The 18,432-nt window shown below is 33.7% G+C and overlaps 1 protein-coding gene across 11 annotated transcripts in view; it reads left to right on the forward strand.

Annotated features, from left to right (window-relative positions):
* The window catches only part of Rbms3 (RNA binding motif single stranded interacting protein 3), a 753,628-nt gene that overhangs the window by 605,687 nt on the left and 129,509 nt on the right, over positions 1-18,432 (forward strand). For all 11 annotated transcript variants that reach the window (XM_063257078.1, XM_063257079.1, XM_063257075.1 and 8 more), the window contains exon 7: positions 10,325-10,431. In XM_063257078.1, the coding sequence (XP_063113148.1) occupies positions 10,325-10,431 (107 nt within the window). The remainder of the gene's footprint in view (positions 1-10,324; positions 10,432-18,432) is intronic.

The following is an 18,432-nucleotide window of genomic DNA, read 5'->3' on the forward strand; positions in this document are numbered from 1 at the left end:
GCTTGGGAAACCACTAAAAAGACATCTGACTAGATCCAGGGGGTCAAGTCCTGAGGGTACCAAGACAGGATTCTGCAAAGGAAAACGAATCTCGGAGCAGATGATATATACAGAGAAAGTGAAAAAGACAGAGAAAGGACTTGAATAATGGAATCTTTTTTCTAAAATGCTAGAGTAGTTTGAATAGCTTTTTTATGCTTCCTAATTGTTTTCCTTTGCACTTGACTCCATGCTGACACTGGATCCTAAGAGAAGTCCTTACGGTTACGTAATTATTCAACCATGAAATATTTGATCTAGTTGTCTGACTAATGTTCACTGTAGGTATAAGAATGAAAGCTCACATAATGCTTTGTTTTTTTCTACTTTCATCTTCTCTTCCATTGAAACTCTGGTTCCACTGAAATCATATTTTTGTTATTTTTCTGGACTCCTTTGATTTTGACCAAAGGGAAATTTCTGCCTTATGCCCCTTTGTCACAATGGATTTGGGAGCAGCATGGAATAAGAATGATTTTCATTGATTCCTGGAATAAGGAACCTCAGTCTCTCCTCTAATGCATTCATTTAAATATGAAAGCTTTTAGGGGGATGCATGTTTATGAACGGATAAAAACCTAAATCATAAGGTTTGACAATGCAAGCATCTACTTAGAGAGAGCTAAACTTTGAAATCAGATTTTCCTTCTGGGGGTGGTGCTTTTCTCCCTGGGGCATCCTGCTAGCCTCTCCAGATTCCTTTAGCTTTAGCACAAAAAGATCAAGTAAAGACCCCTAGTATCTCTCTAACTTCCACTGTTTCCCTTTCCTTATTCCAGTTCGACACTTCATTAGCATTCTTCAAAACAGCCAAGCACCTCCCAACATTAACCTTAGAACATTTGCACCTCTGTTCTTCTGCCTGAGACACGTTTATTCCTCAATCTACAATTCTTACTCTGTCTTTTTATTGTATCCCATCCGCTGTCACTGTCTGAATCTTATATTTTTGACAAATGTTTCTAGTGCCCATGACAACTAAAGTATTATTTATATATTTACTTGTTTATCGGCTGTATCACTCCTACAGTATAATCTCCATAAAAACAGTGTTTATTAGTTTTGATCTGTAGGACTGAGAATAATGCCTGGAACTTAGTAAGCCCTCTATAAATAACTATCAATAATTATTTGAATGTATGAATTATTTGAATGTATCAGTAATAATATGAATGTGTGTATGTGCTTCTGTTACTGTTGAGAAAAGCTTTTAATCATTCTAGTTTGTCTTACAGATGTTGAGAAAAGGCTGTAATCATTCCAATTTGTCATATGGGGTAACATAATACAGGAAGTAATAGACTCTGGGATACACTTAACATTGTACCCCATCTCCGACACTTAGTGTGTACCTACTCAAGTCACCTAAACTTGTCTCTCTTGAGTTTTTCATCTCAAAATGAATTGCCCTAAAAATTAAGTTGTATTGAAGAAAAATGTGAATGATTCAGTCATATAGCACAATGTGAAATATCTAAGAACCTTCATTCATAATTGGTAGCTATGTAAATACCTAACAAAATTTTTTTAAAACATACGATTCATTCAAGATCTTGAATACAATTTACTTTCTAGTCATTTTTGTAGGTTCCATAATACATTTCATTATTTTTTGAAAACAAAACAAAACAAAAACAAACCCAGAAATTTCTACCTCTGGATCAACTAAACTCAAATTTCTTGAACCCAGCTCTTTATGGGGAGGCAAAAGAGTGAGTCTAGATTGGAGTCACCTCCAGAAAACCTCCTCTCTCTTGTTCTGAAGCCTACATAGTAGTAGGCTAATAGGATTAATGTGGTATGTCCAGCACTAAACAGAACAGCACTTCTCTTCTGTAAAAGGATTATTTCCTTTCATAGAGAAGGAAAAAGTCAGATGTCAGCTCGATTGTTAATTAACTTCCTTTGACAACATCCAAGAGGAACCAAAGAGTAGTTTTACTATAGGGGGCCCATCATGTTGCCTGGGAAATTTGACAATGTCTCTCACGTGCCTTGTTTAAATGAGTGAAAGAATTGAGAATATTTTATAGTAATGGAGGCTGTCCAAGTCCTTTCAGAAAATTAACCACATAAAATTAAGAATAAATGAAATTTGATGTAAGCTGTCCTTCTTACTCTTATAGGCTAAAATAAAACCTCTGAACTCCAATCCCTTCTAAACTGCCTCAGTGTGTTGTCTGCAGTGTTTCAGTCCAATGTCCAGCTAACTGCAGCAATCGTGTGATGGGAATCAAACAAGAGGCATGGACCCAGGAAACTGTCCCTCGAAGTCATACTTTCTTTGTGTGTCCATACAATATTAACACTGAAATATCTACTATTTATTTTGTATGCTTCTATAGCCCATAAAGTTATTCCCTTGCCTGTCTCACATAACGGCCCAAATCACTATAAGTATTTCATTTATTTAGCACATATTTGCTGCATGCTATTTTGTACTGGGTGTCAAGTTAAATACTGAAAGTAAAATCAAATAATCCTATGAGTTAGGGACCATTTCTAATTTGTAAATATGTTCTAGAAATTTTACGTAGCTGAGTCAAATTTTACAATGTGTAAATGCCAAAACTATGATGTAAAAAAATCTATTTTCAGCAAAACCCTCATATTTGTATATCATATCTTAACTATTCTCAGTTTGTGACTATATTTTGCCTTTGAGGAAAGAATCATGCATTCCTATATAATTAGGTGTTATGTCCACTTGTATCCAAACATGAAATGATCAAATAGCACACATTATGTTTCATACAAAATAGTCACAGCCTTGATTATGATTACTTTAAGTAAAAAGGAAACATATTGCCAAACTACAACTACTTAGAATATTTTCAACATGTGACTAAGCCATTTTTGCACTTTCTTAGAAAACATGGAAAAGGTTTCTAGTGCCTACTTTAGATAAGAAAGCCTTTTTGGAAAAATTGTTAAATATGAAATGCATTAATAATAAATTTAAGACGTTTATGCAGCTATATTTTTAAAATGTGACAGATATGTCCTCTTTCCAACCAAATGAAGTCTTCACTTATTCAACTGAATTCGTGCCCTAGTGTCATCAACACGTACTCACTGTTCTTATCATCAGAGGAGCTCTGTGTCCTCTGTGTCCCTGAGGATGACTGTGGTACTTTTCAGGACAGCCCTGGTATTTATTATGAGCATGACTTCTCAGCTCAACCTACCAGCACAGTTCCATCACCCCACTGGCATAGACTTTCTAACTTCCATAACTGATTTCAGGCCTTCCCAGCACAGATCTGTAAAACAGACTTGTGTGAGTCCTTCTCATGGGCTCTAGACCTCCAGTTGGACTCCTAGGAGGCATTGTCATGGCTCTAGGTTTTCATCTGGGCTCATATAGGACATTGCTGTGGGATCCAGGCCCTTGGCTGAATATTCTGTGTCTTTGGTGTTGTGGATAGATTTCCTGTACTTTCTTGTGTTAACTCTGGGTGACCATCATAAAATAATATTATTAATTCTGTGCCCTGATTCTAGTTGTTCTCTGCACAACTTCTGATTAAAAGAGCTACATTACTGTGTATTGATTTATGCAGGTTACGTGAGGCCACTCTTCAAGTTATCACAATTCCTGTACACTGACTCATGAGTTAGAAAACATTTAATCCCAAGTTACTGCTCTTGTAAATTCTTCTCCTACTGAAGATAAGTTTCTTGTCCTATTTGATACTTCTAGCCTTGTTAACTGATACTGCCAGTGTAATATATATTTTTCACTTTGAAATTGGAATTGAATTTATTTCTACTAACTCAGTTTACTACATTGTGGGGATTCATGCAGCCTCTAATGCAAAAAATATATGTGTAGGAAAGCGTGAAGGAAATTGAGATGTGTTTTCTTGACCTGACTTTAAATTCAGTTTTGAGGGCATTTGTGTTTATTTCCTTGTTGGGAAATCATAGGTAGCCAAGAGATCTAATCCTGTTTAATATTTTAAGATTCTTCTCTATTTCTAACCATTCCATTTGTATTTTCCCAAAGCAGTTAACATGAGTCCTTCAAGGAATTAAAGTTGTATATGGGACTAGACCTGAAAAAAATTTTGGCATCTTTGTTTTAAACATCTGAATAACTTTTTAAAACTTTAGTTTATTAATACATATGTATAGTGCATAATGTGTAAGTAGGCTGCTTAGTTATATCTAATGAACATTTTCTAATTCCCTGCTCCTTTTAAAGAGTAAAAGGTTGTGCCTTACTCTCTAATTCATTTAAATATCATTGTAGAAATTATCTTGAGAGTGTGAAGCCTGAATACAATATAAAGGACAAGAGAGGGCTGCTGAGGTTGCTTGTAGCTTGCTGCTTTGGTGCCTTCTGCCCACCATGAACTGTTTCTCCTCTGCAATGCCCCTCTGCCATTCCATTCCACTTTGGGGCCAGCTAACTATGAATTAAAGCCTCTACAAACTGTGATACAAGAAAACCTTTCTTCCTTTCATTTTGGTCATCAGATATTTAGTTTCAGCAGCAAGAAAAGTAACTGAGACAAGAATTGTATTGTAAAAATTTAATAAGCTGTAACTCATTCTCTGTTGATAAGCATTTATACATTGTTACATCATAATTATTCTGCAAAAACTGAACAGCATTTTGAAAGAATTACATATGCTAACAGAGAAGTTTCTTCACATTTAAGTTAACAAACAAAACTGATATACTAAGTAATAGTGCCCTCTCTGGAATTAAAAAAATTGATAGATGGATTAGTAAATATATATATTTTTGCAGTTTCCTGGAGGGAGTCATAGCCAAAGGTGGATGTCACAAAGAAATATTTACCATGTATAATATTTGATTAGTTCAAATCAACTAACTTTATATATGTTATTTGTTCTTTTTAAACAATATTTATATTCATTTACTATCAAATGACTATGCTGCATAAGATTGTAACTGTATTTTTCTTCTCTGTGGCTTTTTCTAATACCAATTCCTATATATATGTATATAGGAGTATATACATATATATTATATGGTAATATATAAATATACAGTATACAAAGAGCTCTACTAGAGGAGAGTACACTACTTTGGACAAAAAGGAGAGAGAGAGAGAGATGAGGTCAGAGCAGAATATAATTCATTTTGTTCCAATGAATAAGATTTATTTTGAAAAACTGCTTATCTTAGGAATCTTTTACTTGATGTTTTGTATTTCAACACTGTGTTCCTAATCTTTAGTTAGCTAAGTCTTTTGCTATCTCTTGGAAGTGATATTGATTTCCATTTTTTTTTTTTTGTTTCAAAACATTGTCTTCATTCACAATTGATGGTTCAGTTGTTTTGATCATATAATGAAACAAATTTAACTGTCAGAGAATATTTTGTGTCTCCTTTACTTGACATAACTACCTCTCTATTAGGAAATAATAATACTATGCAATTCAGCTGATGGGGTACTTTTGTTCTTCTTCAATCATCTTTTCATATGAAAGCTTTATCTGGGAATTGTCACAAATATATAATAATAATGGCATTTTCATCCTTTGACAGAGAAGTGATCTTGAGATCATTACTTAGATAGAAAATGATGTGTTTTATCTTGTTTCTAGGCAATTTTTCTCATTGCTTGGGAACATTTTCTTTCCTGTTAAGCTAATTCTCACAGTGGAAAGTTATATATAAATTTAATATAAGCAGTGGTCTATTACTGAAGAATAAAATTAGCAATGCACATGCAAGATATATTTTCTTTAAAATGTACTACTAACTTTTTATTTATTTCCACTTTCTTAGTTTATATTCTTTTTCTAGTTTTGGCCAAAATCAAAGGGACAATCATTTCTCATACATATGAATACAATCCATTTGATTTGTCTATTCTGTTACGGCAAACTGTTATTAAAGATGAGATGTAAATCATATGAGAAGATCTCGTTGGTCGCTTAAATTTTAGTTCCAATCAAGCCCGTGGCTAAAGAACTACTGTGGTTATATTTTAAACAATGTTTAGGGTTTTTCCACCAAATTATGAAGTCGATCAAAAGAACTACCTAAAAATATGTTGGTTTTACTTCTGATGGGAAAGAATAGGGAAAATAAGCATTTGGAGAAAATGTTGATTTAAAAGTCAAGAGAATGCATTACTGGTTTAATTTTTCCAAGTGCCACAAATTAGATGGTAAGTTATTAAATTTTATTTTTATTTTATTTATTGACAAATATAAGATATATATTATATAAATTTTAGGATCTGAACCCCGACAGGTTCCATATGCTTTTCTACATAGAACTTTATTACAACTAGAGCTTCCCAAAATGTTATACTTTCCATATTAGTAAACAAAGAATAGTTACACAGTAAATGGGACATTGAGTCCAAATATAAATGTCCCTTTGACTTATGCAGATGATTTTCTGACTCCCTAATATATTACTATTTGGCAATACTCATTGTAAAATTATTTGAGTTAGTTTTACATCTAGCAGTAAATACCAACACATGCATGAGAAATCTATCATGTATCATTATAGAGAAAATGTATCAAATTATGAATATTGTCTAAAAAATCATACAGATTCCTTAAGCAGGTATCAATAATTATTGATTTTGGGAATGTTGGGACATTCTGGGTGGCCCTAGAAACAAAAAGTATCCTAGATTTTAAAGAGAAATTCAAAATAAAATTTTACCTTAATTTTGCTAACTAGTGTCTTTGTTTTAGTTTTATCTGTTCGTTTGTAACAGGAAACCTTGTAATCCATTAGGTCATCCATATCTGTTCATATATTGAATATTTTATGTTTAAACATAAAGTTTGGAAGACTAAAGACACTTTACTAAACAAGCAAACAGCAATTATTCCTTCATAATTACCATGAAACTTTATTGCCGTACATTGTTATATTTTAAATACTCCCTATTTGCATGACAGACCATAATGTCTTCCCACATATTGCAATCTGTGGCTTGGAACAGCATCTCTCTTCCACAACGCCTCTTTTTCATTTAGTCTTCATTTTAACTACTGTTAAGAGAGACTAAACAAAATTAATTGGCACTATAATCCTGCAACAAGGAAATTGCAGGCAGTACAGTATTTCTGTAATGCTGAAACCATCTCATTATTCAAAAGAATTCATGTTTAACATTTCAGATATATTCTTTCTTCCATTAACACAGACTCATAATTAAACCAATGCTTCTCAAATTTTAGTCTGGATGTAAATCACCCAGGGATAATGTTAGAATACAGATGTCAATACAGCCACTCTGAGGCCAGAAGCCTAAGATTCTGCATTTCTTACAATTTCAGGTTCTAAAACATTGACCCCAGGTTCTAAAACTTTAAGCACTCTGTGATTAGCATTACTTTCATGTATTACCTATAGCTAAGTTTAAAAAGGTTTTAGCAATATGCATATATGCACACATATATAGACTACACAAACACACCACACACACACACACACACACACACACACACACACACACACACACACAGAGAGACACACACACACACACATTCACACACACATTTTACCTGACCCTTATATGAATCTTTTGTACTCTCTAGGCTCAAAATCAATTGTCACATCAGTGGACTTATTTAACACAAGAAGAAACAATACCTTATCTATGAAACTCTGCCACATAATGCTAAGTAATTTCACTCTGAGGTGAGCTGGGTTACATGGTCTGTAGAGATATAGATTGGAAAACTCACAGAAAACATTATTACTCATACAGTATTTCAGACCAGTGATTGCAAACTTTGACTTTTTCATCTGGATCAACAATTTATATTAGTTCTGTTGTCAAGGCGGTGACTGTGTATAGACTTCCCTTGATACAGTCATCCTCTTCCTCTTCCTGTTTATCAGAATCACTGAAGTCATAGGATGATCAGAGCAGACAGTTGGAATGCATTTAGGTTCACTGAGGCAACACAGAATTTTCCATAAAGTAGCTGTCTTCTTCCCCAGAAGCTGTTCTAAGACTCCCAATGGATGTTGGAAATTACCTAGAGTATAAAACCCTTTATTCTTTTTTGTACATATATACCTATTTTAAAGTTTATTTTAGAAATTGGACACAGTAAGAGAATGACAGTTAATAATAAAATAGAAAAAAATATAAAAATATATTGTGGACCTGATTTCTCCCTGTCTTAAACAACTACACTCTACTTGCCTTGTTATTGTGATTGGAGATGCTATGAAGAAACACAATGCCTACTCTTTGGCATATGAATTGCAGCACTATTACTGTTTTTGAGTGAAATATGAGTTAATTGAACACAAGTAATTCATACTGCAACAGTTGTTCTGACAGTAAAGATGACTACGAGGTGTCTAATGACCAGGCAGAAGGCACAGCTTTGGTATTCGGGATAAGATGATGATTCTTGTCCCAGCCAGCACTGAGTGGTATTGTCCAAGATTTTGTCAAATTAATCAGAATGGCACAATATCTATAATTCATTAATTATCTCTGGAATTTCCTATTTAATATTTTGGGATCAGAATTGTCCATAACTAACTGAAAGTTTAGGGAGAGAAGCTGCAGATATAGACTACTATAAAGAGCTCTGTGCTTGGAACAGGGCAAAAATGACATTTTGTTTTATGTTTTTCTTGGTCAGTGATAATTATTATTTCGAGTCATTTCTTCTAATAGCAATAAGAAGAGTCCTGCAATTAAAAAAAAAAAAAAAAGAGTGCGCTAATGGGATTGACACAATACTGTTGTCCTTTGGAGTCAGGTGATTTTCAAATATTTATTTGTAAACACTTGTTTGAACATACTTACTTGTAGATACCGATTTGCAGATATCTGTTTGCCTGTAATCTTTTTTTTAATGATTGATTTTGGATACAATTAGAGTTTCATAATAATTTTTAGTTTCCAGGTGAGTTAATACTTACTAGGGTTTCAAATAGGAAGAAAATTATGTCAGCGAAACTATTATTTATTAAGAAAGCAATTTTCCATATGAATTGTTAAACTGCAATGATGTGAAACAATAAACCTTTCTGTAGTTCACATATTTTTAACGTGATCTTGATTGATGTTACCTGGTCCTCTATGTGTTTCTATGGACAGTTTCAGGCTGGTTGGATTCACATTCCTGCTGATCTTGAGTTCTCACTCACCTGTCTGTATGCTTACTAGGCATTGGATGCTCTAGTGGAGCCTTGTCTAGATAGTTAGCCTTGACTCAGCTCCCTGTTCATCTTATTCTCCAGCAGGGGAACCTGGGGCGATTTCCATAGACACACAGAGGATTTAGTGGCATGCTTTTCAAACTTTGTTTCACTTACTAATGAACTCATTGGCCAACGGCGTTCATCTGGGGTCAAATCAAGATTCAGAGTGAGCTGGTTCCATGCAATTAGAGTTACAGAAGGTGATTTTTAGTTGCACACATATTCTGAGATGGTGACGGATAAAGGAAACGCATGTTGGTGTTCAGAGAGTAAACTTACAAAATAATAATGGATTTATTCAAACAAACCAACAGATTAACACTTTTTGCTGTCTTAAAATATTTACCAACATTGTTGAGTCAAATGGTTTTCTTTGTGATGTAAGTTTTAGAAGTGAATTTGTGACATACTGACGTTTTTATCATTTCTTCCTAGGAAATAATTTTGCTAAAGTCCTGCAAGATCCCCACAATCTCTCTGTGAATCATGAATTATAGTCATATCCTTGGCCACCTTTGGTCATGTGTTTCACTTAATAGTCTAATAATCGTTCTCCTGGTGTTCTGACTAGATTTTACTGATAAATTGGAGTGCAAACTGTTTAGTAGAGGATCAATTTCTAGTCTCTTTGAAATTGTTAAGGATTAATGAGAAACAAAGCTAGCTTGCTTACAGTTAGCAAGGTTCATGTCTTTTTAGAAAGAAGATCCACAAGATCAGTTTCCGAAATTGAGCCCTAGTTTTTACAGTTAGCTTAAAGATGAAGTATTCGTTCCCACAAAAATACAAATTATGAGTATGTTTCTAACTTAAACAGAAGGGAATCTGCTTGCTTCTGCACTTCTGAGGAAAGTTCACATTCTACTTCAACTAATTATTTTTTCAACAATAATTTTTATATTCTTTTATGGTCTGCCAGTACTTTTTTTGAAGGCCAGTTAGAACAGCAGCCAACAAAGCGGAGACTAAAATGAAGCCAAATGTCTCTACAGAACCAAGATGCTACTTCAAAAGATGTTTGCTACAAAGCTCTACAGTGACTCAGATAATCTCTTGCTTTTAAGGAGAATTTGCTAATGTGGAATTGATTTCTTATCTTGCCAGCTCCCAATGAACCATTACTGTGCAAATTCGCTGATGGAGGACAAAAGAAACGGCAAAATCAAAGCAAATATACCCAGAATGGGAGGCCTTGGCCCAGAGAAGGAGAGGTGAGTCCAGACTGAAAACTTGCGCTTAGAAATTCAACAGCATACACTTTTCAGAAAGAAGGCAAAGCAGACGTTTAGGGCCATGAGAAAATTTGGTCCCATAGAAAATGCAAAGATTTCAAAGGTTCAAGTAATCAGGCCTGCATAAATGTGTCTAGGGCAAAATGACATAGGAAGAATCCGGGGCTTAAAAACCAACCTCAGGTCTACACTACAAGAAGACTTCTGTCTTTATCCAAACTTGATCCTGAAAGGAATGCACGAATATATCACTAAGAATTGATTTGTACTGATGGGATAATTATAAAATGTGGGTTTGTTTGTTAAAGTGAATGTTTTCAATTGAAATCAATGCTGAAAGTTGAATGTTTGTGTTTTGAAAAAGACAAAGAAAAAATAAGACGTTTCATGTGGTCACTGGTGGTCCACTTGCATGTGTGTTTGTTTATTTGCATGCCCATATGTTTACTGATGTGTCGGTGTGAGATGTGTGTGTGTGTGTGTGTGTGTGTGTGTGTGTGTACACACACAGATACATCAACTCAAAATATGACATTTTTGGTTGACAAGAAAAAGGAAGAAAAATTGATATATACAGGGTTCTGCAATTCACAATAAAGCAAATGAAAAGCAATCAACAATTAACTGTACATTTATTCTCCTATTGCAAACTGGCGGAAAGGAAAGCTTAGCAATCCTATGTCATTTGGAAATGCATTCCTTTAGTTATTTAAAAAAGAAAGAGTATCTGAGATCCTTTGAGCTGTTTTCATTCTTTGTAAAATGGAATAGAGTTGTTTGAATGACTTGAGTAAATGCCATTTTGTACCAAGACCACTATTTTAACAGAGTGTTTAATGGAGTATTTCTATTCAAAGCTCCTACTTTACCCATTTATCACCTAAGGGGCATTGAACTTTCAGCACTGAGAAAGCAGTTGTGAGAAAAGAAAAGAGGCTAATATTTTTCTCTGTAAACCTTTTAGCCATTTTTTGGTTTCTGAAATTGTCTGTTTTGAGCAGTTCCATCCAGGTTTCAAAACTCTTCTTAAAGTTATATAATTCAAGTGCTACATTATTTTTGACTTATTGCATTAAAACATGAAAAACAGAATTATTACTGAGCACTGAAAGCTAATAGAAAAAGGCAAATTTCCTTGTACTCATCTTTAGAAAAACAGTTTATTTTGTGTTCTACGGAGAGGAGGGATTGACCCTTTTGTCTTTAGCATGGACATCAGTGTATCGGCAGGCAGCCCCACTGGCCCTTGAAGACATTCAGCATTTAGAAAGACCATTGGATCTTTACAACTTGGTTGGGTAAAATCCCTGCTGATGGTAACCCATAGGCTCCAAGACTCAATTCAATAACTTAGTGACTAAAGCTTCACTACCTGTTTCCTCAAGATCCTGTAATGTCACCCTCACACTAGAAAGCAAGTTACACCAAGAAGTTTCATCAGCATCTACATTTCTTGGAAATCAAACCAATGAATAAAAGGAATGCAGAGTTGGTCCTCTGTTACTCTGAATAGAACTAGGGCGCTTGGCTCAGTGCATGACAAATACCATATGTACCACATCATGGAATCAAGTTTATGACCCAGATTACCTTATAATTTAGTTGTAGGTTTTAAAAGAGTTTCCTAATCTTTTTTGTAAAATTTCATGTTTTTCTGGTTGGAGTTAAATATCAAGAGGTGATAGTAAACTTATCTATGACCAATAAAATATATTCCAAATATGTCGGTAACTCAGTACATTGAAAGGCAAGAAAATAGAAAACTGAAATATATGCATTGTAATACACTGATCAGATACTTTGGTTTGGGATAATATGTTAATTAATAAATCTTAATTGTGTCCCCAGAGGTAGATATAGCAACAATGTTGGATCGCTTTGCCCATCATTCTATAAATTTTATTTCTATCCTCTTTTACATTATTCTTTACTAGAGTAACTTAAAGCATATTAATGAAGTGTTTCATAATACAAATAACTTTATAAGCAATATTTAAATACATTTTATGTTCTTTTAAATTCGAATTGCATATGTTGTTCATTCCAAACATGTGTTTTAGTTACTGTTAGTTTTCCATAGTTTAACACTTGGAAATTGATTTTCCACTTATGATTAACAGCATCTTTCCAGATAGTTTACATCTGTCCTATTAGTCGCCTGGGGGCACCACCTACATCCTCTGCTTGAGGTCAGTGACTACCCGGAAGAATAAAAACACTATTCAAAGTTAGGACTCCAGCACTAGCTCAAGGGAGAACTTTCATTCTTCCCTCCATTTAGAGATGTACTTTTCCTTAAATGCATTTCTGAAGTGTTATGCCTAACACTGTAAGAACATCCTTTTAAATATCTATTTTTGCTCTTTGTTTTTAATCATTGTTGTCTCACATACAATTTTAAAAATTAAATTATGTTGCTTCAGACTTTAAAGTAATAGCCCAAAAGATGTTTGCTTTTCCTTTCTTTTGAAGTCAAATAAAAATTGCTAATATGAAGAGGATTTCTGATAAAAAGAAAAAAAAATTCCAACATACCGCAAACATTTCAGAAGTATTATAAATATGAAAACTGAAAGCCTAATTAAAATTTTAATTTATTGTTTCCAGTTGCCTTCTTTTAGGGTGGCATTTTGGTAGTGTTATTAACACAATTTGGTTTTTTCTTTATAAAACCTAATACTGAAAACTTTACAGACATAAATTGGTTTACATTATCAAGGTTTTGAAATAGAAATGAATGCCAGTACAATGTTTTTGCAGAGATGAAAAACATAGGGATAGCCATCATAATATAAAAAGCACATTTATATGCATAATTACATTTTTAGAGCAAAATATTGCTTTGAAAAAAGTGGCACTATTTTATACTTTTGCACAGTCATGTCTGGCTCAGTAAAAGATGACCTGATTTGCACATTTACTTAACATTCACTCTATTGCTATATGCCACTTTATTTCTAACATATAAAAAAATCTAACTTTGCTTTGATATGCCATTGAAAATGAGAGGATTTTCTATATCTCTTGAGAACCCTCAGCTATTGATAGGGCACAGTTTGAGAGCCATTGTGCCTGAGAAGTCTGTACCAAAGACACTGCAAAAGAACTGAATTCTTAAAGCGCCATCAATCCTGTTTAAATATTAAAATCTGTCTGTGTCAATTAGTAAGGAGCCTCTACCACTATTACAGCAATATCAGCTCACTTTTATCAGGGTAGCTGCTGCAGAACCCACCATGATCTAGAGGAGTAGGTTGTTGGTTGGGACAGCCGGAGGTCCCCAGACCCCATTGACAATTACAATTTATTGGCCAGCACTTGTGCTATGCAAGGGCTAAAGTATTATGAATGTCTCTTTCATCTCCAACATTGCTCACTTGATCATTTTGTGACTCTCATGATCCCTGTGACATTGTATTGCCCAGGTATTTTATTATAGTGAAGGCCGTGTTCTCAGTTCTTATTTCAAGGAAAATGCTACTACTCAAAGTGACCTTTACTGTGATTCGTAGATGAGTGGTCAGGAACCAGGCATGTTTCAAAATATTTTTAAAATGTATCAGGGATATGAAAATCAACTCTTACTACTTCCTCTTGTGTGCTCAAGGAATACATTTGCAGTGGCATCAAAGAGCCATCAAATCCGTCTTTACCCCAAATAAAAACAGCTGATCAGAGAGCTAATAGCTATGAGAGTCCTCTTTCCTGACTACCAGATCAGAACCTGATTTATTGACACTTAGTGCCTCAGTAAAGACAATTGTAAGCTAAAATACATATTTATTCATTTATCCATTCTTTCAACCACTGTCAACACCACAGTCACAAAACATACACAGACGTGTACACACTGACTTCTGGTATGTGTATTTTTACAACCTTAATTCGATTATATCAGAAAGATGATTAGATCAAATCAAAGGATTGATAAGTTTCTATTATAATTATAAAGGTCATTAAAATTTTGAAATTACTTTGTTTTTTCCTTTGTTGTGACTGGTCTCTGAGTTTTTAAAAAATTTTTAAATATAAGTAAGTGCTAAGTTTTACATTTTTGCGTGTGAGGCTATCTCACTAAATTTTTATGTTGAATTTGTGTTCTTAAATAGTAAAAAAAGGCTATTCTTTCAGGGATCATTTCTATACTATGTTAAATAATACTGATATCAAAATCAGATTTTCCCTGTTTGAAACTCTCGTCTAGCTTTCATAAAATTTTCCTAAGTCTTGTATTAATTGAGTCAATAAATGTAATTGATAATTGTTTGGGAATTATATATTTCTAAGAAATAATGTTTTAACCATGGGCACAAACATGAGACATGACAGATGAGCAAGAAGCAACAAAGTCTTCAGATGTTTTCTGAAAAATGCCACATTTTATTATAAAACAAAGTCCATTGAAATGATATTTCTTGTCTTCATCTTATTTACAGTTCTCTGCCAGAGTCAATTTAAAAGCTACAAAAAAAATAACAAACATGTTTTCTTTATTTGATGCTCTGAAGGTCATTTCCCTTACTATGGAAACATTTTACAAGATTATCTTCACAGTTTGGATGTGAAAATGAGCTAATAAAATTAATGTAATATTGTTAACAACTAGCACTCAGATTACTAGAAATAGTGCACAGGTGTATGTCAAAAAAACATCCAATAAGGTTTTGGGAATGCAGTCTAAGAGTATTAAAGTTTGGAATTCCTTAATTATCCCCAGTTAAAAAAAAACAAAAACAAAAACAAAAACAAGTTTTATGTGCAGAATGACATTGCAGCACTCCTGATGATAATATTAAAGTGAATTTTTAAAATCTAAGATATAGGCCTCTCTGTACAGAGTACAATATTTTCACTGCCAATACCAAGGATACCAGGGTAAAATCCCATGGCCCTGTCTGGATGCCTTAGTTTGAAAATCTTTAGAGATTTTGATACTGACATAGGATACTTTAATTTTCTTAAATTAGAAATCTATTAATGTAATGACAAAATCTATTATGTGTTAGTTGAAAGTGAAGGGTTATCATAGACAATTTAGGCTAAGTATTTTGTTATGTCTTCTAACCCAGGTAAATTGTCTGTTTTCTGATTTGAAGTCAGCTTGCTTTCAGTCATGGTTGAAGACTTCCACTGTTTTTACGCATTGTTTATTCAGCGTTATTATCAATAAAATTTATCTTCATTACGACTAAGTAAATGAAGTAAATGTGGGAGAAATCTACTGTGAATCTGTAGCCAAATGTAAGCAAAGTTGACAAACCTGATTTCCAACATACAACCTCCTGCCTAGTGTTTCTCAAATTATTAGAGTCCTTGGTGATTCTGACCAAATCCAGTTATGATTGGAACAAAGAGGTTTCTGTAGATTTCTAAGTAAGCAGACAGTAATATAATTAACACAATAGTTGTATCCTATATTTCACTTCCAGACAAACAAACGTTACCTTCAGTGGGTGCGTTCTAGGTTCTTGTTTAGATTTGCTTTTATTTTTGAATAAAGTTAAGTATGCACAAATCGAGTGTCTTAATTTTGCCACCCTATCTTTATCATCATCATCATTTATTGCTACTATAAGGCCTTTGCTCCTTCACTGACTAACACTTCCTGGGGTAGACTGAGTATGCAGTTTGGTATAACAAATGACTCCCGACCTAGGTATGTTGCATAGCAGTAAAAACTCCTCTGGTCACATGCTCCCTGTTCACTTTCCTGCTTTCTCAGCATAGGACTACTTTTGGCAGAAATGTTCTGAAGAGAAGAAGTGTGTTTGAAAGAGATTTTTTTTAAAGATAATATTGCAGAAGAACAGCTTAAAGCCATCCAGGCTGTCAATACGCCTTTACTGAGCATCCTTTGCTGTGAGTACAGTGGATTGGATGTGTAGAGCTCCTATAAACTCAGAGACTGAGGTGATGTGGGAGTTCAAGTGGCAAAAATCTTCGCAGAATAGGTGATTAAAAGTATAGTAGAATATGATTTAGTGTCAGAGAAGCCAAATAACTGGCTCAGATGTATACAACAGTGAAAGAAATTCAAAATAATGAAAAATTACTGGTAGCAGCCACAAGAATATTGGTTCATAGTTGGCCTGATATTAAATATTACTAATTAAATATTAACTTCTAACTACTAATTTTTCAGGGTAGGTATAGGAGGGATTGACTTATGTTTATTTACAAACTGGAAAGTTAGATCGATCTTGTAGTCACCATTATTTTAACTATCATAATATAATTAGCTCAGTTTTTAACTTGGAAGCCAGCTTTGAACTGTGTTTCCATGACTAGAATTCTCTAATTCTTTGATTTTCAATACTATGCCAAATCAATTTTGTTTTGGAATAAAAACTACTTTTAATAATACTACATATGTTTAAAAGAAAAGTTGCTAACCATACAGTCTTTTAGCTGAATTTTTAGCTATCTTATAAAGCAAAGTTTTAAAATGTAAATATTGATATATTTTGCTTTCAACTCAGATTGCATTTGGGGTTTTATAATATCACATTTCCAATCACCAAACTTTATTTAGCATTGAAACTTTAGATAGTGTTCAAGGTTCTAGCCAGTTTTATGTTGAAGATTTTATAATCGTAAAAGCCAAGATCTGACAGACGAAGGAAGCCTTGGATGGAAAAGATGAAATGCGATGAAAGAAGAAAAATAAAATATGAATTATTGCTAGAAATCAAGGGAGAAGTTGAGCTATCATTGCAAAATGATAGATTGAACACTAAGTATTTTTAAAGAGAAAGAAGATGAATTATTTATTCTGGTGAAAAACGATGGGAAATATTTGGATACCAAAACTGTTTATGTAACATTGATGGCGTAGGATGGACCCCTCATGCTTAAATACTTGCCTGTGTCTTTACAGTGACTCTTTTCTAACAGAAGAAGCAACGTAATGCCACAACCGATGACCTACTGGGTTCAACAAAGAATTGGGAAACAGGAATTTTCTTACATATACTATATCCCCATCATGCTTAATATAAAGAACTCATGCTTTGAGACATTTTTAGCAGTGAGAAAGACAAAATAACCCCTTCTTCTCAGTCACATATGATCTGAATGCTGTATAAAACTCCTAACTACTTGATCATTTGCCAGTCAGCATACTTCTTATTAAGCATGAGGTTAACCTGACAATGAGATCCAGTAATAAAACATTTCCATTAGCTTTGAAACCGTATTTTCCAAAATCTAATTTTATAATAACAAGCACTAGAAAATTTCTATTTCATAGTTATGGAATTGAAATAATATCCTTTGAGCCACTAGAAAGAAAAATAGTTTGGGGAGAAAGTCATAATTTTATTACATGGCATATCTAAAGAATTATTTGGAGAACTTAAGTCACACCATGTAAACTCAGGATACCTTAAAACATTTTTTCATGAAGATAGGGACGTTGTCTACATAGTTCACCTGTGTTTTCTTTGTGCATATTTCAGTGTTTGGCAATTAGATGCTTCATTCTTCTTTTTTTAACAAAGGCTTGGAAAAAATTAAGGTGTACCTATTACCAACATTGCCATGTTGTGAAACAGTCTTTTAATCATTGAACTAAAGGGGAGTCTCTATATCTATGATCTTCAAAAGCGCTGTTGACCATTATAACGATGTCAGTATTTTCCAGGTTGAGTTTGTTAGCTTTCCCACCAGGTATGATTATGTCATTTATTTGCAATTTTAAATCCGGAGTTAGGGTGAATGTCTCTTCTAATGTTAAATCTTCCCATTGACACAAGAACTGGGATCCTCCACAATTCTGTTTAAAAACATTCTCACTTAGTTAAATGTTCTGCTTTAAACCTGCTAGGCTCAATGTTTTCTGAGCTGCGATCACTAACAATGAAATATAAATCTTGCAAGTCCCTGTAATAGTATAGTTTTGGATAGAAAATAGTTGGTGAAATATTTTTATATATTGTTTAGTTCGTTCCTCATCTCCTCTTAGAAAATGGACTCACTTCT

This window comes from Cavia porcellus, unplaced genomic scaffold (genome assembly GCF_034190915.1).
Source record: "Cavia porcellus strain 051 isolate PalLab524CR breed Dunkin Hartley unplaced genomic scaffold, mCavPor4.1 scaffold_10, whole genome shotgun sequence".
Taxonomy (NCBI): Eukaryota; Metazoa; Chordata; class Mammalia; order Rodentia; family Caviidae; genus Cavia; species Cavia porcellus.